Below are 22,073 nucleotides of genomic sequence, written 5' to 3'. Positions count from 1 at the left end.
TTCACAAAGGTAGGATGTGGTGTAGCTGCATTAGATTGTACCGGTGTATCTGATGCCTTTATGAACTGCATTTTCACTCAGTGCCTGAACCAGATCTAAGGAATGAAATATTGCAAACAATTAAAGTCACCATGTGAGCATCAAACCTCTGCAGGTTCTTTTTTTCGCTGTTCACTTGGAGAATTGACGCCATTTATCTCCAAGAATGAACGCCACCACCAGAGTGCGACTCTCTCACCATCCCTCCCCAGTTGGCTGCAGTGCGTCACCACATTGCTCACGGATGCTTCAGCAGCCCTGCAGTAATGAAATCTGAGCGCTTGTTATGGCAGGATGACCTCACCTCAAACAGCCAACCTGCCGCAGCTAAATTAAAATAATGAGGTGTCTATCATGGTTGAGTTACAGTACTGTAAAGTTTATTTCCTTGGTTTCGTGGAAAGGAAGCATGGAAAAGGCCAATTTTACCCACCGACATAACAACTTGTCCAGTAATTATAGAGAGATGCACTCTGTCTACTTCTCTCACAGATTTTCTGATACTCAGATAGTGTGATGGTGTTGGTGCAGATAACATTTTAAACTGTGCAGACATTCATTTTAGAATTAGTCCTGTTTTACCAATTTGGGGCCAAACAAGATTAATCTCCATTGACCCAGGTGGGACTTGAACCCACAATCCCCAGCTCCGGAGGCTGATGCCTTATCCATTAGGCCACTGGGTCTGCTGTGTGAATAAAATATCAATTACATGAGCCACGTCACCTTCCTCAGCATAAACTGACAGAAATCATGTTTTAAAGGCAGCTTTTCTAACATCGATTTTAATTTCAAATAAATATTTTCATCTGAAATCAAGATATTGTACTGCTGCTCTTCAGCCAGAAACTGTCACCTTCAATTACCGAATTAATTTGGAAATCCAGAGACGCAAAATAGAGGGTAGAGACAAGGGACCAACCAGAGTCAGAGAGAGACAAATGAGAGCACTACTGGAGGAAAATAAAAACAATGATGACTTATTTTTATCAATTTGAGTCAGACCTGTTTTCTGTCTTTTCTTTTTAACATATTCTTTTAGATTTAATAGACAAAGCATTCTTACCTTCTCTTTATTTATTTCTCTATCACACACACACACACACACACACACACACACACACACACACACACACACCACCCAGGGAGCTCCAGTGATATTGTCTGGGAGCGTTAACTCAGTCAGATCATTCCATGTTGCTGTGCGTCATCCATCACACCCATCAGCACCCGTAATGCACAGACTCCTCATTTTCCACTCAGGTGTAATTTTTCATGACTACCTATTGCTGAATTTGATTTCTCAGATGCAGAAGGAGTTACAGATACAGTACAGTATGCAGTCTGTCCATTTGTTGACAACATGAAACTTTATTCTACACCAGGCCTTCCTGTTGAACAGTAGATGACTGGATTATATTTTTGAGAACGTTGTTGCGTAGGATAAACATAACGTTATTAAAGGAAGTTGATGCAGATATTTTTTTCTAATTATTTCTAATACTTACTACAGTAATGGCCTACTGTATTTTGGACAAAACTAGCATTTTACAAACAAAAAGCAAACAAATTAAGAAATTAGTCAAATAAAATATGTAACCCATTATCAGAAATAATGTATAATGGTTACATTATTGTTGTCTGAGTCTAAATCTGGGTGTGACTTTAAACAGGCGCTGGTAATTACCCACCACTTCCTCGTATAAATATCAGCTTATTAATTCCTAATTGGGGTGACAGTGATCCTCTCTGCAACATTCATTAATATCCTCCACATTTAACCATGTTATCAAGCCTGAAAGTCAGGTAGACATCACTGTTTGCGTAGTGTCTTTGCATTGAGACCTCTTTGTGACGTCTTCTTCTGTCTTTGGTTTTTTTAAAGGAGGATGGCATCTAAAAGGTTGCATTACCGCCACCCACTGGATTTAAACTAAGGTCTCCACTCACTACATAAAATGATAATATTACTACTAATAATAAGAGCTTCCCATCCAGTTCCCTCTATATGATACATTTTCTGTGTAGTGGTTGTTTGCGAGATCTTCTTGCTGCATCCATGATCATCTCAATTTTCTCAGATTTTCTTTCTGTTCCAGTGGTACAGCTAATAACCGTTGCCACAAAGGCCAAAAACGTCATCTGGTCTTTACACAAGCAATATTCCTCATACGACCCTTGGACAGCTAGCCTCCCATGCTGCACAGTCACCTTTGCACAACACACTCTGGTTCTTTCTCACAGTCTCCTTCACATTGATTGTCACCACGTTTACCACAAGTGTTAGTATCACTGCTACATATGTCCAACCCTCCCAACAGTTTCTTACATTGAAGTGGTTTGGGAATGTATTTTCTCACTGGATATGAGTATTCCAAATCAAAGTAGAGAGACTCCATCAACAACACCTTTTAATGGGGCTTTCTTGTTCAACGGGAAATATTCATCATTCAAGTTCATTTTTCAATGCCTTTTCCATCTGTCTCTTTGAAATGCACTCCAGGACTATCAACCCATATTGTTTGACTTCTACCTCACACTTTTTTTCTCGATCCATCTCCACAGTGTGCTTTTCTGACAAAGCTCCACATCCTCCTCCCTCTTTCAAACACCAAATCTTCATTACCATCATGTATGTCACTCTTTCCTGTTCACTCTCACTGTGACTCCATGAGTCCACTTCCTTTCTTTTCACCAAGGTTCTCCTGCTTGTGCTTTAAAACTTCAGCAGCATCTTCCTCCATTTTCAGTCGCCCCCGAAGCTTCTTTGCCAAACCATGGGGTTACATCATTTGATAGGTTCATAGGCTTTTAATACTATCAATATAATTTATAACATCAACCTTAATATGATTGAATTTAGCTGTTTTACAAGCAGTTCCTTAAGTAAGTGTGAAAAAGTTGTTTATACAAAATCAACCTAGAAGAAGAGGATGAGGGAGGAAAATGATTTCTGGATGCTGCAGCTCTGATGAATACAACCAATCAGCTTCGCCCTTCCCTCCTTCTCACTGCTGATTGGCTGACTCGTGGAGGAAGAGGATGTCGGGACAGCAAAGATGTCCGCGCTCATTTGAAAACCTGCGGTAGCCAAATCCACGGTTTGGCACCTGCTCCGAGTTGTTTTTATGTTTGCACCGGTGACGACGTTGTGCCCAAGCAAGACTCATACAAAGGAAAGACAGGGACTCCGCGACAAGAGCCAGACTATTCCGTACTAGCAGGTTAGCGGCTAAATGTCTCCCTGCTAACTCAAAGCTAGCTGAAGCTAACATTAGCTAGCATGCTAATAGAGCTAGCGAAAGCAACGGTACTCTACGGGTGTTTAGCGTTAGCGTGCTAATAGCTAGCCGCTCACTCACAGCTAACTGTCAGTGTCAACATGTTTATTTATATTACTTACAGAAACATAATGGCTGTCAAGTAATGAGTTTTGTTTTGGGGAAACATTTTTTAAGTTGGAAATGTCCAGCTAGCTGCTAGCATACCGTCTGTCAGAGCCCACAGTAGAAATAATAGTGATAACTGCTATTCAGGGAACTGTATGAGTTATTGTACTGTGGTTTTTTTGACAATATAATGAAAAGTTGTGACGGATAACGTTACAGATAACGTTAGCTAACAGAAAGTGCCGTGTCATCCTCGTTAATTTAGTGATATTTAAATAATTCAACTAATTGACGTTACGTAGACAACATTGACAGCTGCATGTTTAATCTGCTCGTTAATCAGTACAGAAATGTTAAAGTGCGTTAGTTATTATACCGTGGACCACCTTAACCACCTTAAGTTCAACTTGTAAAAACAGTACTATAATTTGACAACTACTGTCTTAACAGTGGCATAACTCGTGGCTTTTTATCTTCCAAATTCATAGCTATTTTTATGACAGCTACGAATAAATGATCGTCTCTGACATTTAAGTTGGGCTTCTTTGAAGTTTCAGTTTTACTTACACAAGCTACCTTGCTAACTCAGGTGAAAACCCTGCTGTCCATTATGTTTTAGACTGTGCATAGTAGGTTTGTCCAGTTCAAATTAAAATTTGTATTCACAGTCTGTGCAAATAAAAGCTCAGATACAGAACAGAACAGATAATACACAAGATGTACACAGACAAGAGCACTGCAATACACTCAGCACAGAGTTTGCCAAGGCTATTTAAAACAATAATGACTGTGGGCACAAAACTCCTCCCAAAGCTGGATTGTGGTTGACTGTATCTGTAGTCAGAGAGGAGGAGGAAGAAGCATGGGTTAAGGGGGTGGAAGGGGTTGTGTGCTATGGTTTCTGTCGGTGAGGGTGAGCATGGTGGCACTGTACAGGAGGATGTGTTCAATGATGCTACAGAAGGAGCAGGAGGTGGGGTTTGACTGAAAGAGCCCTTAGTTTGCGGCTGGCAGAGTCTTTGTTGGCAGCTTTTATGAATGTCTGTGATGTGGTGATCAGAGCTTAGGTTATTATCCAGGAAGATGCCGAGGTAACTGAAGCTCTCCACCATCTCCATTGGTTGGCCATGGATGGTGGTGGGGCAATGAGGGGCGGTGGGTGTATTGTGGTGCCGGGTGTCAAAGGTGTTGAGGTGGAGGAGGTGACTGTCTATACGTCACTGGGTTAAGGGGGTAGGCTGTGACTGAGTCCCTATCTGTAAGGAGGGCGAGTATGGCTGTGTCACCAATATAAATTAATAATTTAAGCATTATTTGGGTGAAAAATAGGTTCTTGTGGTTCCAATTTGGTGTTAATCCCCTTTTCAGAATTGTGTCTGGACCCCACAGTTCATTACCATGTAATTAAAGTACTTCATTTATGCAATATTTTTTCAGTGCTTTGTAAACTGTAGGTATGGCTTTAGATGTCTTTAATGGCATTATAGAAAGTCCCCCTCTTTTTACTCAGCTTTCGTGCTACTTTCTCAATGTTCTTATCTACATGCACAACAATGCAAGAGTCTGGCAGAGTATGTTGAACCCATCAGAGTTTGCTGTGGCCAATAAATGCAAAAAAAAAGTATTGCTTAATTGTTTACATTTTTCTGTCATCTTTATCCTCTGTTTTCCCCAGAAATAATGCTGATATCTGGAACTCATGTCGGAAGTCGTGTATGAAGAGACAGCCACGATGATCGCAGCAGGGGAATTGCAGTCGTTTGTCCCGTTTGGCCGCGAGCACTGCAGGAACCATCCAAACGCCTTCAACCTGCAGCTCCGAGAGCTCCAGCCTGCCTCCGAGCTCTGGTCGTCAGATGGCGCCGCCGGCCTGGTGGGGTCGCTGCAGGAAGTCAGTCTGCAGGAGAGAGAGAGGGTGAGATTATATGACATTACATGACTTTTACATTAGGGTACTTACATTCCCCCTACACAAGCACTTCCATTTGTAAAACATTAAAGAAGATAAAAACAACTGAACATCTTTGTGGTGTTGCTTTCATAATTGATGTGTTTTGATTGGCAGGAATACTGGCAGCTCAGGAAGGGCTGCATGGGAGTCAGGGAGGAGGATGTGGAGTTTGAAGAGGAGCTCTACACAGCAGGAACTGTTGTTGTCTGGAGCCAGGGCAGTCGGACCCAAGCCTCCAATGTATATAAAGCCTTCACCGTTGACACCCCAGTGCAGCAGGTCAGTTACTGAAAGCTGTTTTTAGACTGTAAGCTATTGTGATACCACTTGTCAGTTACACTTCATTCATTTTTTTGTGAGAAGCCCTTTAAACAACAAAAATTAGAAGTGCAAGTTTGTGAATGAAAGAAGTGTCTTGTGTCAGGATGGGCTTTTTGTATGGATGCACCAAAACATAAGACTTATTTCAATGCACAGTGATGGTCAGGATTTATCATTTATGTCTTTCAAAGCAAGTATTTCTAGGAGTTGACACTATCTTATATTCTTTCCGCAGGCCTTATGGTGCAACTTTGCTGTTCCCCAGGACAAGAAAGATGGTACTGAATCATTAAAAACTCTTTGTTTTTGAGAAGCAATTCTTGTTTTAAGTTATCCATCAATTTTCATTATGATGTACATAAAAAAGATACATTATCTTCAATGTTGATTTGCAGAAGAGGAAGTGGAGCAGACAGTGTGTATCATCCAGAGTAGCTGTGTCAACGTTCACACCGTAACCGGGAAGGATTTCATCTCACCACTACCCTTCCAGGTGAGGGGGAGAGAGACACTGATGACAAATCTCTTGTCCCACAAGAAGAGGGAGTCAAACATTTTAGCTAGCTGGTCTGATCAACCTTTGATCTTTTCCCTCTCTTGTAAATTTGGTTTCCTTTGGTGTAACTCACCATGGACCATCCAGGCTGGCAGACAGATGGGGATGTGTGCACTTAATGTTACAAGGTTTCTGGATATTCAAAGCCCTCAAACTTTGATATCTGTAAACATATTTGGGCGAACATTTGGAGCAATTCTGTCCAGAGTTTTCATGCTCCAGCCTGTAAGTATTTACTATATACGAAGGACTGAATTCTAAAGACGCTTGATTATCCATTTTGGAAAATAATATTTCAAAATCAGTCATACCATACAACAGTCATGCTCACTGCCTTCATTTCCCACTGAGTAAAAAGTCCCTGGGGCTGAGCTATTGCCTGGCTAACCAATAATAATGGAAACTTTGGATCACTGACAATGGGAATGAACCCCATCAATATCAGATGCCAGTGTGTGTGTAAGACGCCCCTGCTTGTTTTTGTGCACTTACTGAACTAGAATAAGAGTGTGTTTTTCCTCATGCAGATATTTTTTTTGATAGTGCAAATGTGTTTGTGTGTATGTGAGTTTGCTCATGTGTATTTGAGGGTTGTGTGTGTGTGTGTGTATTTTTGGTCTCATTAGTTTGTTGCACAGCAACAAGAGGTAATTTGATTCAGGGATGTGTTTTTACCAGTAAGTTGCAGCAACAGTGTTTTTGGGCTGCTCAGAGTGTGCTTGAGGCCTGTGAAGGTGGTGATAAGTGTTGGAATTTACTGGTGGACATTCATCGTCATTAAATGATTAAAGACACAAACTGACGACGATGTTGGTGTTGTGAGGAGAGCAAGAAAAGTTTTAAATTAAATTTTATAAATATCAGGCCTTTAAAGTCATTCAACAGTCTTACATTTGAATTTGTGAGGACTTCGTTGCCTCAAACATTTTATTCTAATTTAATGTATCCATCTTTTTATTTCTTTTTGTCAAAATGAGTGAAGCTCTTCTGTGTGAAAGTCCACATTTCTGATGTTACAAATCTTAATTACTGAACATGAATATAGATTAACTCACTCTAATGAGCGCTTTTGTGACATGAAGCATCCCCACAGCTGGGGTGTCCTTGATACTACGACCCTCAGTCTGCTGCTCTCTGGTTGACCCTTCACTCTCTTTGGAAGTGGCAAAGAAGAGCACTTCTTTATTTGGCTCAATCAAAAGTTTCATATTATGAAATATTACAAACAGCCCCGAAATAACAATTATTTTCGTGATCAAATAATCTTTAGACTCTTCCTTCAGTTAATTGACTAAATCATTACATCTATAAAATGTCAGAAGATGGTGAACAATTGTCCATCACAGTGTCCCTGAGCCCAAAGTGACGTCTTAAATAGCTGTGGCATTTTCATTTAACTACTTATACCTTTACATTACCATACATTTCTGTACTTAATTAAATAAAATTAAAACATTAATTGTTGTCATTATTACACAACAACATGACTATGTTAAAAATGTCTCCCCTGTCTCTCCCCTCTTGTCTCCTCCAGGTCTCAAATGGCTGGGCGACAAAGTTTGGACTTTTGTTAGAACGAAAAAACACAGCGACTGACGCGCAACTTGGCCCCCCTGGGTACATGCTGACACCACACACGTGCACACACAAGTAAAGAACAACAGCATGACACACAAACAGATTCAAACCCCAATGTGAAGAGATGCAGTCAGACACATCTAAGCTCAATACCTGAACAAATGTGTCTACATTAAGGAAAGCCTTCTAGTCACACAGTCATGTACACACACACTTCCACACTAACCATCATCATTTGGCAGGTAACTGAGGTACTGAGCTCTTTGTCTCCACAGGGAACCTCTGCCCACAGTGTTCAGCATGCTGCATCCTCTAGACGAGATCGCACCAGTGGTGTGTAAACCTGCAGGTACGACACACACACAATCACACACCATCCCCCTTTCTCTCTCGCACTTTCTCGGTCTTTCCTCATGAATCATCACCGTACTTTGAGCTGATTCTGTGTGTGTTTTCAGGTCAGTTCGAAGGCTCCCGAGTCCAGTATGCATCTGATGCCACCATGAAGATAGTATTCAGCTGCTGTCAGCCTTCTGTAGTGGTCTTCTATGACACTGTACAGGGAATACACTCTGTCTGGGCCTTGCGTAAAGTCACACAGGATGTGAGTGACCACACAGACACACACAAACACAGATACTCTACCTGTCCCTAACCTTGAGCCTCTTATTTCCATCAGGAGCGTTCTTCTGTCCTGCGGTGTACAGCAGATCCAGTTGGCACTCCGTTGGGTATGATGGCATCGGGATTTCTGACCTCACACCTCCGTAACATCTCCCGCCTGGACTCCCCTGGTGGCAGTGGGATAACCGGCCTTGGTCCTGTAACTGGAACAAGGTAAAAGTGAAGTAATTCAGTATGTTAAAGATTTTTTTTTGGGGGGCTTTTTGCCTTTATCATACAGGACAGTGTGAAATGGGGAGACAGAGAGAGTGGGGGGACGACATGCAGCAAAGGGTTGCAAGCCGGAGTCGAACTCGCGGCCGCTGCAGCGAGGCATCACCTCTATACATGGGGCGCCGGCACTATCCACTACGCTACCGACGCCCCGTAATTCAGTATGTTTACATGACATAAAAGAAAATTGATTTATTGTGTTAGTCCGACTAAAACCAGACTTTTGAAATACACGTTAACATGTTAGTCCAACTGGAATCATACGAAATTGAATCTCTAAAGTTGGACTAACACACCCAGATAATGTGATTAGGAGTCACATTACTCCTGCATGTATACAGTCAATCAGATACAAACTGGCCGAGGCGCTCGGTACATGCTTCAGTTTCTGCCCTGAGCTTTGACCCAAAAGTCAAAAGCATTAAATGTGTAACAGAAGAAGAAGAAGAAGCTGGTAACAGCATGGTGAAATCTACATCCAGAGCCAAGCATTTTTTAGAAGGACAAAATGTACAGAGCTCCAAAATTGTCCACTATGGTACCAGTTTGCTGCAAGCTAACTGTAGCTAACTTGTTCATCGATTGTTTGGTCTGTGACGGAATAGGTCAACCAGAAAAGAGTCCAATTCTAACAAGCTGAAAGGGGGCATATCGCAATCTATTGTAGTGGAGTCAGACATACTTTGGTCAATGAATCAATTCCTCACCTGTGCTTGCATACTAGGACAAGGACAGTAGTCCAATTAAATGTAACCTATTAAATCCACATCAGTTTACATGTCATCAAGAGCAGGATAAAATAATGAAGATGCATACACAGAGAATAAACATAAAGATTTGCTGTCAGACAGGAAATCGACAATTGATCAACTGTTTGTGTGCATCATTGTTATTTTTCATAAAATCATATTTCCACTGATAACTTTTCAAATCATCTCTGGTCCTGTGCTGATGTCTGATCCTTTCCTTGGTCTTCTGCTCCTGTGTAGCTATGCTGTTGGCACCAGTTCTCCTCTCCACTACAGTGCTCTGCACAGTCACCAGGGCAGGACCATGACGTCTTCACCAGGATTACACTCCCGTGTTCATTCCCCGAGTATATCCAACATGGCTGCCCTCAGGTGAGTCTGACTTCAAATGGAACATGCACATGATGTTATTTTTTTTAAAGGAACAACTCAGAAAACACATATAGTATGTGACACTAAGGGACAGGATGGATAAAGATTTAGCTCCTAACAAATCTTTCCGACCTGATTAAAGAATATCCTAAGAAAATTTAATGCAAAAGCTAAATATGCCTAATTAGTACAGCTGATAAAGAAAAAATGTCAGCATGGATGCCTAATTCATAAGACAAATTTTAAGAGGATGCAGAGTCATGATTTTCACACATTTACTTCACATATATTTTTGCATTTGGCAGAGATATACCTGTCCTGTATACCCTGTCCTTGTGCGTATGTTCCTGGTAGAACAAAGAATTCAGAAAAGAATATCTGCTCATTGAAACTTCGCTCCTCTGCATCACCAGTGGTCGTAAACTCTACTTTATGCTATCTCCCTTCTCTCTTCCTCCATCCTTCTATCCCAGCCGCGCCCACTCTCCAGGCATGGCGGCTCCGTCCCTTTCAGGTGTGGGTCGTTTCAACACGTCTTTCCACACCCCATCCCCCAGGGGGCACCACGGCTTGCTGCCCTCTCCCAACAGCACGGTGAATGAGACGATGCTGGTGCCGGAGATGGAGCCCATCGTACCCGACCTCTGCATGGAGCAGCTGTGGAGTGAGACGGTCACAGCGGGCTGTCACAGGTAATTATCAGGACTGAACTCTACTGAAAACAGATGCAGAGTCTGCGCAGGCTCACGATAATTTTACATCGATGACAGGCAATTATTGAGAATGAATTATTGATAGTTTTATTTTAATGTGATTTCAAGTTTGTCCTCTAAGTGATGGCCTTTATTCTGGTGAGTTCAGTAATGCGGCTGCTTAGCTTTCTAGTTCTTTATAGCACCTGAACTTTTCGGTATGCATAGGTATATTAAGGTGTGTAGGTATCAGGATCAGCTTGTCACTGACGGCATCTCAAACAGAGCATCATATCTAGTAGCATCCAACTGACTACAAAGTTCTTGACCTTTTGTAGGTAAACTAACTGTCATAACTGCTGTGGCTTCACATGAGTCTTCCCATTTTTGTGTTTGCAGGGAGATGAGCAGCCAGGCATCTAAAGTGTTCCTGACCTCTGACCTGTGTGAGAACCGCTACCTCTGTTTCCTGGTGGAGTCTCACCAACAGCTCAGGTCAACAAATGCACACAGTGTAGCCTACACCGCAATATTTGATCCAGACTCCACTTGCATACACATAGTATTTCTTCCTTTTCATCTCTTAACCTACACTGTTTCTATTTTCAAGTTAACATGTTTGTCATTGTTTCCACAGATGTGTAAAGTTTATTGAGACTAACGATTCATCTCAGCTCATCTTCGCCTCTGTCACCACCATCCCTGCCAAAGATGCAGAGCCTCTGCAGGTAGATCACAATATTTAGGCTTAATAACATTTACAGAGAGAAGGCGAAGGATACATTTCAGTACCCACACAATCTACTAAGTTAAATAAAGCCAACAAATTTAGGTGTGAATGTTGCATTCATTTGAGGCTAATAATAGACTAAGGGTGCTTTCAGAGCTAGAGTTGTCTTGCTTTGGTCTGAATCAGGGACTCATTTTGTCACAAAGTTGTATAATTGCCTAGAGTTGGTTCGTGTTCTCACGGCAGCATTTACAAGAGGACCAGATCAAATGCCTTGTGTGAGAAAGCTGCTCTTGATTGGTCAGAATTTCCGTGTGGGAAAAACGCAGGAAGTAAACAAAACGAGTACAACTGCAAGATAAATGTGACACTTTCTAATGTCACAATGGAGGGACAACTACATCATTCATTTGAGTCAAACCATACAGTTTGAAAACGAGGCGCGGCTCCAACTAGAAAACAATGTTTTGATGCATTGGATGTGCTGAATGTGCATATTAAGGCAGTACAGGAGGAGGTGCACATTAATAATCCTCCAGGACTGTAACATGCTCATGTTTAACCCAAACAATGTGTCATGTGACTGCAGTTGCTTCACATCCAGGTCGGAACACGTTCTCACCCAAACGAACCGCACCAGAGTTCGTTTGTAACCGGACTGAGACCACCTTTTCAAGAAGGTCTCAGTATGGTTGTTTTGGTGCACACCTGAGTGTGATTGCTGTGTTCACACCTGCCCAAATGAACCGCACTCAGGGGGCAAACAAACTTGAGTTCAATTGAACTGAACCAAACAGGGCAGGTGGGAAAGCACCCTAAAATACTTGCAAATAACTGTAGTATGGTATATGCCACCACTGCAAGCTGTGATGAATTATACTAAAAATATTCTATATGTAGGGCTGGATTTCTAAAACAATCTAGGTTGCAGCTCTGAACATTTACAGACAGACTCCTCTGCTTTCGCTTTGTGTCTGTATTTTTGATATCTGTATGGATTTCATTGCCGGTCCACTGTAGCATCAGCATATTTATTGAACATCAAATTGTTGCGTGGGAAGTGTGAAGTTGTGAACATGGCGTAGGAGGTCTTACTGTATCCTCTTTAATGCATCCGGATGTTTAGGATATATTTAGGTCTTTACTTGCTCCCATTAGCTTTAGAAACCAGTGTGTGAATGTTTAGCTCAGCTAAGTCTCTGCCTCTGAAGACTTTATTGGATACCATCATTAGAGAAGACAACAGTACATCCAGTGTTAAGGACGGCACCTGATTGATAGATCAATGAAGGTTTCATCTGTGAGCTGTACTGTATAGTTATATTTTTGTAATTATTGTTTTAAGTTTTAGATTTTGGATTTTAGTTCCCATTTTCTTACTAGCAGACAGCTTTTAAGTTGCAGTTTTTGTTTGTTTGAAAATGATTTGTATTTGATTAGGATTTATATTTTAGTTATTGTTTTATTTGATTTGTAATAATTATGTCTGAGGTAATATTGTCTGGCACACAAAGCATTGATCATAAGCTGGGAAAAAAAACATGAAAACAAAGTCTTATCTGTGTCTAAAGCAACACAGCGGTTTACTCCACAATTAACCTTGAGAGTTAATCACATCTGTGAGTCAAACACCTCAAGACTAATTACCAATATTGAACTGAATGCAAATCATGCTTATTATAAGGTACTCTAATTCTAGTCAAACTTAAAAAAAGAACAGCAGCATTAAAAACATTACAATCTTCAATACTGAGGGAAATCCTTGGTGTAAAAAAAATCCAGGGTGAATTATAATACAGTATTATTTGTTGACTTGCTCACCTTTTCTTCTAATGAGTGATGTTAACAAGCCTGACTCACAGAAAACAAACATTTGGGTGATTTACAGAAAATTAATCGTCAACAATTTTGATAATTGATTAAGCATTTTTGCTAAAATAAACTAGTTGTATCTGTGAATATTTGCTGGTTTTCTTGGATAGTAAACCTGAATGTCTTTGAGTTTTTACTGGTGTTGAGACAAAACAAGCAATTTAATTATGTAAACTTTGGGAAATATTGATTAATTTGGAATATGAGGAAGATTAATTGATAATGAAAATAACTGTGAGTTGCAGCACTAGTGTCTTAACGTGTTTGTGACAAAACTTTGGTCCTCAGAATATTGATGCCATGCTGGTTCTGGAGGCCTGTGGCAGTCTGGTTCTCTACACAGGAATCACCAGGGTAAGGACGAGTTTGATACGGCGCTGTCTTTACTCACTGTAGATGACAATTAACTGTAATTTCTGCATATTGAAGTGAATACCTGTGTGATAAAGATGTGACATTCAGTCTTGCTGTTCCTCTAGGTCAGTAAGGTGTTTGTCCCCGGCCTCCTGTCACCAACCTTCAACCTCACCAACCACCTCTCGCACCTCAGCACGCCAGCAGAGATTGTTAGCACGCCGGCCAATGCTGGCAATAAGCACCTCCAAAGACTGGATGAGGTACTGTGCTGTAAACATATTTCAATAATTTGAATTTGGGTTTTGTTTTTTTGCAATAATGCAGATTGTGCCAGTGTTACTTTACATAACTGCCATTCAATCTTGTACCATCTGAGGAACAATTTCCACACAGCCAGACAATCTTTCACAGTCAACATGGAGGCTTGATTTGATTTCCTGTTTTATAATTATTCCATTTTGCTGCTTCAAGTAATCACAAAATTATCTCCCAAAAACATTTCCCCTCTCAAACTTTACCTGTGTCTTGTTTATTTACGACAGATTTTAGGAGTTACATTCTGTCACCTCATCTCGGCTACTCACTTTCCCTCTCCTCCAGGCCATTATGCCCTCGCCACTGTCAGAGCCGAGGAGTCCGAACATTAAACACCATGAAGGTTCATTTTTGGAAGATTACACTTTCCAACACGCCACGCCTTACATCCAAGCCTTGCGGGACCCTGTCTGCAACCGGGTCACTCTGGTAGGTTACTGTGTGTGTCTGATTCATTCACATGTTGCATACCATAATAGTGTTTAACAAAGTTATTTAAAAATGTCTTTATTTTTTAAAGCTTTTTCCTAGCAAAAGAATTTGGTTTAACGGATTTCATCAAAATGAACCCTACCTAGAGTACATGTACACGTAGACAAATAGACTCCTGGATATGCTGAAATTAGTGGTTTCTTACAATTTCTGTACGACTCAACTAAAAGAACAAGAAAACCTTTCTAGAAACATCCACCAAAATAATATTCTGTATATCTTTGTGGCAAAACATATTGCTCGCCACTCCAGAATCATGTTTAATTCTTTTATTTGCAGCAGTTTAAACAGTCACTGTTCGTGAAGTCTAGAAGTGGTGAGGTTGAATTGATTCATAACATATATTCTCCCGTAGAAATGAAGAGATGTAGTCTGACCTTTTGAAGCTGGTGTTCTGGTTCACACTGCAGAAATTATACACACAAAAAGTGGATGAGGCTACAGCTGCTGTTATGATCATTCACAGAAAACAAGAAAACAACTGTGAGAATTTCCCCAAAGGGGTTGTGTCCAGTCAGGTGTGCTTGTGTGTGTGTGTGTGTCTGTCTGTATGAGCGTGATTCAAGCCTGTTAATATTTGTGAATGGGTCCACAAAGCAGTCAGTATTTGTGTGTTTGTTTCTTCCTTTTGGGTCAGTCCTGTGACTGTCAGGTTGGTATAGACGGTCTCCTCAGCCCCGGGACTCTACAAAATACGCACAAGAAAATACAGTTTCTTTCCCTCATGCACATCAACACCCTGTGCAGGAGTGTAAAACAGTGTCTGCTGACAGGCTGCTGCTCTTTGAAATATTGCCTCTGTTCATTGATTTTCCTTTTGACCTCCTAATGTGTCAGTCTGAGGACTAATTGTTTGCTAATGCAGCTCGCTGAAGTTGCTGTCTGTATGTTGTCAGGTGGACAGTTTATTTCTTTCTTTTTTTATTTATTTATCAGGGTTTCTAATCAGTAATGAGGAGAACAGGACCAACCCCGCTGGAGAGAATGTGACATAAAAGCAGCAACATGTTGTGATCTGTTTTCCCTCTCTACACTGTAACACAACTGTCGAAAATAATTGAAATAACATTGTTACCCTCTGTTTTGCCGCTCTTCTCATGAGCCCGTTTTTTAGCTTTTACAGCCACCTCTCATGCTCATCCACACCCTCTGGCAAAAAGCCTCTTCCTCCCTCAGTGTGGTGGGCTATTTCTTATCAAGAAATTAAGGACATTTGACCGTCCCTTTTGTCTCTCGGTAGAGTCATAGAGATATGTGTGTAGGTGGCACTGCTCGGTCAGTCTTCCCTTGAATGTGTCCATGTTGAACTGAAAAGCACAGAAAATCTTGGTTGACTGAATTTCTACCCACTCTTCAACCAGTTGATCAGTTGATGAGGGAAAAATCTGCATGCGTTATCTACAGATGAACTTAACTTTTTGTCCACCAAAGTGTTTTTTTTTCCTGTCTCAGGGCAAGTAAACTCTGTGTTGTTGCATGTGGAATGCCTGGAATGAAAAATGTGATCTTCAGTGTAATAATCTCTGAAAATAATCAGCACGCTGTAACACTTTTCCACCTGAGCTTCATGCACGAGTTGGTCTCTGAGAAATGAGAAAAATCTGACATACTGGACACTAAAGAAGTTAACTTTGTGATTAACGATGTCACATACAACATATTATTACTTACATTAAATATCTCCTTAGTGCTGCATGTGAGAGAGGCTTATTATTTTTAGCCCAGAAGCTAATGTCAGCCATCCTGCCGCTCCAAGGGGCTCCAGGGTGATGTATTCTTTTCAGAGGCTTAATAATCCAACCTTGAACTGCGGTCTTTTGGAGACTTAGTAAAAATAAATCCATTGTGATAAATATGACACTGAATGTACTCTGTGATTATTTGTCCGTTCTCCAATTAAAAATGAGGTTGAAGAATGTTTAATTTTGGGTAAAATGCTGTGCTCGTCACCATCACCAGCTCTTCAATCACAGTGGAGAATAGGTGGGACAAATGCCACAAAGACCAGCAGTCAGAGAGGACAGTTACAAATGCTGAACAGCAACAGGTGCCGTTTTCAGCTGGGAAAAGAAATGCTTTAGTGGGCACACAACCTTATTAAGGTAACACCAGCGATTGACCGACCAATGGGAATTTGTTCAGACAAGAGCATATTGACCAACCAATCGACCACCCAACAGGAAGGTGACAGCCATAGACATTACTAATTGGGGTGACGCTTGAACGTGTCATATGATACAGAGAGTAGCAGCAGCAGATTTCAGCCTTGTGTGATTCAGTGCCAGAGTTGGTGTCTGGACTTGGAGACAATGAGTCATTGCATGCACCAATTTATTTTTCTATTAGGCTGGAGTCTGTCGAGGGGTTTCCTCGCTCTGTGGGAGACAATTTTTTCTCAGCAGACATTTTGACATATCACAGCAGGAAGAGCACAGGTGTAAATAATGAGATTAATGATGGTCGAATTCCATTTAGCTGCTTCAGTTTCAGGGTGCTGGTAATTGTGCATGCTGTGTCACTGTCATTGCTTACTGGGACACTTAAACTGAGCCATAGTTAATGCCTGTGCTTTTGTTTCTATGACGGGTCAAAATGTCGGCTGTTTCCAAATTTGCTTTCTGTTGTTGGAACAGAGTTAGAAAGTATGTAAATTTAATTTGTGCACAATTTCTCTCTGTTTAGGAACTGAGCAGTGGCACGATGCTGAGGATCTCCATCCCAGAGATAGCTACCTCAGAGCTCGGTGAGACACACAAACCAACACACATACCACACACAGACCACACCGCGCACACACACACACACACACACACACACACACACACACACACACACTCACACACACACACACACACCTGTAAGATGAATGCAGAAAAAAAGACCTTTATTCACACATACATTAAAGAAGATAAGATATTGTGGCCATTGTTGGTCAGTAATGCTTTCTGTTGTTAAATGTACACTTTAAACAGACACACACACACACACACACACGCACAGCTGAGTCAGGGCAGTTAGGTCCGGTAAATTAGGTTTAAAAGCGTCGTTACACAGTGACGTATAAGGCACTATAAGGCAGACGCTCACACACTCACACTCACACACACACACACACACACACATAGGTACCCACGCACTGAGCATCCCACTGATAATGATTAAGCATCAGGGAAGTTTCCATGTATAGCTCTGAGAGAAAAATACACTTATTATTATCTTCAGTGGTCAAATTGTTAATTTTTGACAAGGGGGATGCAATGTAGCTTTGATTTTTTTGTGTGCACACATAATCAAATATGACAGCACAGATGTGCAAAATTAATCAAGATAAAGAAAAATGGCATGACCTATACCTGCTGCCTTTAAAAAACACAAATAATGCAGTAGTATTGCTATTGCAGTACAGACAAAAAACATTTTAGAGTATAAATAAGAGTAGTTCTGAAATAGCTGTGAAAATTAATCTTAGAGTCACTCTTATCCTATAGACATTTTGTTAGCCAGTTATAATTTCTCCTTACCTGTGAAGCCTTGGGCTTATAATTGGTGCTGCTGTCAGGTCCCTGTCCTTATACCTGCCTGGTTTCTCCCTGTCCCTCTTCTATCTATTGCAATGATATAGATAATAAATGTGCAAAGCAAAATTTATAAATACACAGTCACTTTTGTGCTCTAGATATTTTCTCTCAGCCAGTTATAATCTCTCTTGTGAAGACCCTGCATGATCATCCTTGCTGGTCTCTGGTCCACTGTCTCCTCCCTGACCCTGCTCTTTCTATTGTGGCAATAAAGATTTAAAAAATATGTGCAAAGCAATAGTGAGCACAAGTTCTTATTAAGGAGGAGTGGGTTTTTTCCTAGAATGAAACTAGCTAGCAAGCGATTTAACATAAGTAACAATAACGTTAGTGTTCTTGTTAACTAGCTTAACTTGATATATTGGCATCTATCAATTAGTCATCATTTAGCTAACATTATCTACATGCAACAGCATTACTCAACTTACACGGTTTGTTTGGAAGAAACTGTGCAAGGTTTTTTGCTTCTTGCTGGCTGGTTTGCTGAACATAGTTAACACAGAGGTACTGCCCAGCGGCACACTTCTCGTCTGTGTGCGCGATTGATAACAACATGATAGCGTGTGTCTGCCGCCTGGCGCTGCCTACACATGGTGCATTTAAAGACAGCTTGGAAAAACATGTTACCACATGTTAAAAACGAATTGAACAGTTGTAACGGCTGTAAAAAAGTGCGGGGGACGGAGGGCACAGATACGGGAAGTGCGGGGGACATGTCCCCTGTGTCCCTCTCTCAAATTATGTCTGTGCCTGCACAGACAGATTCTAGATTAACAAGGGGGATGGTTTTTGGTCAAGGTTAACAAGGGAGATGCTTTTTGGTCAATTTTCTAACAAAGGGGATGACATCCCCCCTCATCCCCCCTCAATTCGACCACTGATTATCTTCCTGTGGAGCTTTATGTTTTACGCAGGAAAGTTTAAATTAACCCTTTAAGACGTGAATAATTATCCACTGGGGGAGTTAGTGTGGAAGGCTAATGTGTGTGCATGAGCTGATACATATTCACGTGAGAAATGTATTGTGTGGGAACCTCAGTTAATTAGCAAATTAACACACAAACTGTCTGTTCCGCTGGGCAATAAAATTCACACCTTCTCTTCAAACAGTTGTTTTAATTGATATAGATAAAAATATAGATTCCAATGACATTTACCATTTTTAAGATACAATAAACAGATTTGCAAAAAAAACCAAACCATTTTATCACCACTATGTGAAAATACAATCTAAAGCAATTTTTAACTAAATGTATTTGTCAATTCCCATAAAATAAAATCTAAATCTCCTCATTTAAATTCAATTACAGCTTTCTTTTAACATTTAGCATCCTGTACAAGTTGTGTAAAGCACAAGTCAAACTTAATTTGACTCAGACTACAGCTTTGTAAAATGTTGTTTTATCATACTTAACATGTTGACATGGAATAGAAAATTGCTTGTGCATTTATCTGTTGTAAAAAGTCCATTCAGCTGGTAAAATGGACGTCTTGATGTTCTTGTAAAGGACTTGTTGCTGCATACACTTGTCAAAAAGCTATTTTCAGTCTTGTTTTATGTCTCCTTAGCAAAAACTAGCTGATGACCAAGTAATTAAGGATGAATTAACATGCACTACACTGACAATATATCTTATTTTCGAGCCAGTTAAAGCTGAGGTCTGTCAGTGTAGCCTTTCTTTTGTTTAGCACTAATTTCCCTGGCTCTGTTCAGATCTCTGCTCCGACCATGAACCGACAAGTTTCTTAATCTCCTCTTGCTTTTGTTAAAGTTCACCTTTTTTCTTTAAAGCCTCGGCATGACTAAGGTGTGTGTATGACTCTATCTGCCTCGTGTGCGTCTACCTCTGTGTCTTTGCCATGCTTTGCTCCCCATTATTTAGTAATCGATCCTACAGACGAGGCTTTCTCCCTCTAATGAAATGGCATTTATCCACCTCTTCCCTGACCTTTCCCACTCTGGATGTCCAATTAAGATAGCCTGGTGATGTTGATTAGGAATCTGATTGGTCAGAGTTGTTAGGAGACACAGTAACACTAATTACTGTTATAATGGTGGTTTTTTTTTAGTTTCCTTTTTTTTTGTTTGCTGGTGTTAAGGAAAGGAGGCCCAAAAACACCCAGAAAAAATCTGTTTCATGAAGAAAATGTGATTTTTAAAGTTCTATTCATCCAAGACTGTCAATGGAAACACAAAAATTTTCACCATTCATGTGGATTTACTAGAAATTACTTTCTTTCTCAAACCAGTTATCTGAGTTTTTCCAGGGATTCAAACCAGCAACCATTCATTCATTATCCATTACCACCTAACCCGGTACATGGTTGTGAGGAGGCTGGAGCCTATCCCAGCTGACACTGGACAAGAGGTGGGGTACAACCAGGACAGGTCCCCAGACTATCACAGGGCTGACACATAGAGACAGACAACCATTCACACTCACATTCACACCTACAGGCAATTTAGAGTCACCAGTTAACCTGCATGTCTTTGGACTGTGGGAGGAAGCTGGAGTATCTGGAGGAAACCCATGCTGACACAGGGAGAACTCCAAACAGAAGGATCCAAGCCGGCTGGCAGATCTGAACCCTCTTGCTGTGAGGCAACAGTGCTAACCACTTAACCACCATGCCGCCCTCCGTGCAAAAAACGTCTAGCGTCTCTTTAACCTCTGGACTAGACTGGTCCTTAGAAAGTCTCATGTGACCCCAAGAAATCTAAAACTCAACTCTGAAAAGAATGATATCATGTTCATGGGTGATTTTGACCAAAGCTCAGAATGTATGTGAATCTGTTTTTTAATAACTCATACTGTAGTGTAGATTTGAGGAGATTTGGAGGACAAAGTAAACACGTTTTCCTGTCATTTTAAGATTATAAATCACAGCTCAAAAATTAATCTCTAAACTCTGGAAACCACATTGTAAGGCAAGGCATGTTTAGTTATATAGCACATTTCACCAGCAAGGCAATTCAAAGCACTTAACAAAATGCAAAAGAAACACATTTTAAGAGGACATTTAAATATAATTAAAACAGACATTAAAGAGCCAGTAGTTAAAGTGCGGTGTAAGAAATGGAAAAAATGTGGGGTGACGGTAGCGTAGTGGATAGTGCCGGCACCCCATGTACAGAGGCATTGCCTCGCTGCAGCGGCTGCGGGTTCGAATCCAGCTCACGGCCCTTTGCTGCATGCTGCATGTCAGTCCCCACCCTCTCTCTGTCTCCCCCTTTCACTAACTGTCCTGTCATTAAAGGCAAAAAAAGCCAAAAAAAAAAGAATCTTTAGAAATGAATAATTGTTTGATTTAATGAAAGGCAGTAGCAAATGAAGTCTTCAGTCTTGATTTAAAAGAACAGAGCTACATCAGACTTGCAGTTTTTTTGGGAGTTTGTTCCAGATAATTGGTGCATAAGAAGTGAGCGCTGTCTCTCCATGTTTAGTTTTGACTCTTGAGACAGAAAGCAGACCTGTCCCAGACGAGCTGAGAGGTGTGGATGGTTCATAATGTAGCAGAGGATCAGAAATGTATTTTTTGCCCTAAAACATTCAGAGCTTTATAAACCAACAGCAGTATTTTGTATTCAACTCTCTGACGGACTGGACTGTTGTTCATAAGGTTTGTCCCTTTTCTTCTCTGGTTTATTTCAGTGAGGAAATGCCTTCAGGCGATTCGTTTCATCCTGCCCAAGGAAGCTGCCATGAAGGTTTGGAGAATTTATTAATTCGGGTAAAAGACTCCAAAAAGAAACCGCATCAGGCCACATGGATAATTCTTTAGATGCCTGTGGACAAACTTATGCTGGCCTGACATTATTTATTGGTCAGTACTTGAGGAATGTGTAACCATGTGCAGAGACTCTTCACTCAGAGGATCAATGTAACCAGATGTTCTGTCTGCAATAAAATTAACCATTATCCCAAGCTTACATCACTACTTTGGTAGCCAACTGTATTCTTGTTGTTTAATTTATAATTACATACAGTATCTCACATAAGTGAGTACACCCCTCCCATTTTTGGAAATATTTTATTATATCTTTTCATGGGACAACACTATAGAAATGACACTTTGATTTAACTTAAAGTAGTCAGTGTACAGCTTGTATAGTAGTATAGATTTACCTTCCTCTGAAAATTACTCAAAACACAGCCATCAACATCTAAACAGCTGGCAACATAA

General features: G+C 40.7%; 1 protein-coding gene and 1 non-coding gene across 3 annotated transcripts in view; one reads left to right on the top strand and one right to left on the bottom strand.

Moving 5' to 3' along the window:
• Positions 1-652: 652 nt before the first annotated feature.
• trnar-ccg (transfer RNA arginine (anticodon CCG)) lies at positions 653-725 on the bottom strand. Its single transcript has one exon. It is a non-coding gene; the product is annotated as a tRNA-Arg (tRNA).
• A 2,366-nt stretch (positions 726-3,091) lies between these two features.
• The window catches only part of anapc1 (anaphase promoting complex subunit 1), a 68,371-nt gene continuing 49,389 nt past the window's right edge, over positions 3,092-22,073 (top strand). For both annotated transcript variants that reach the window (XM_050070871.1, XM_050070870.1), the window contains exons 1-18: positions 3,092-3,263; positions 5,104-5,343; positions 5,494-5,658; positions 5,936-5,978; positions 6,096-6,193; positions 7,791-7,873; positions 8,110-8,183; positions 8,293-8,438; positions 8,514-8,671; positions 9,721-9,852; positions 10,326-10,544; positions 10,944-11,039; positions 11,182-11,272; positions 13,435-13,500; positions 13,626-13,763; positions 14,104-14,247; positions 16,993-17,053; positions 21,542-21,597. In XM_050070871.1, coding sequence (XP_049926828.1) covers positions 5,128-5,343; positions 5,494-5,658; positions 5,936-5,978; positions 6,096-6,193; positions 7,791-7,873; positions 8,110-8,183; positions 8,293-8,438; positions 8,514-8,671; positions 9,721-9,852; positions 10,326-10,544; positions 10,944-11,039; positions 11,182-11,272; positions 13,435-13,500; positions 13,626-13,763; positions 14,104-14,247; positions 16,993-17,053; positions 21,542-21,597 — 1,986 coding nt within the window. In that variant the 5' untranslated portion in view covers positions 3,092-3,263; positions 5,104-5,127. The remainder of the gene's footprint in view (positions 3,264-5,103; positions 5,344-5,493; positions 5,659-5,935; positions 5,979-6,095; positions 6,194-7,790; positions 7,874-8,109; positions 8,184-8,292; positions 8,439-8,513; positions 8,672-9,720; positions 9,853-10,325; positions 10,545-10,943; positions 11,040-11,181; positions 11,273-13,434; positions 13,501-13,625; positions 13,764-14,103; positions 14,248-16,992; positions 17,054-21,541; positions 21,598-22,073) is intronic.

Source organism: Epinephelus moara, chromosome 19 (genome assembly GCF_006386435.1).
Source record: "Epinephelus moara isolate mb chromosome 19, YSFRI_EMoa_1.0, whole genome shotgun sequence".
Taxonomy (NCBI): Eukaryota; Metazoa; Chordata; class Actinopteri; order Perciformes; family Serranidae; genus Epinephelus; species Epinephelus moara.
The sequence above is the reverse complement of the archived record's forward strand: the minus strand, read 5'-3'. Positions and strand labels throughout refer to the sequence as shown.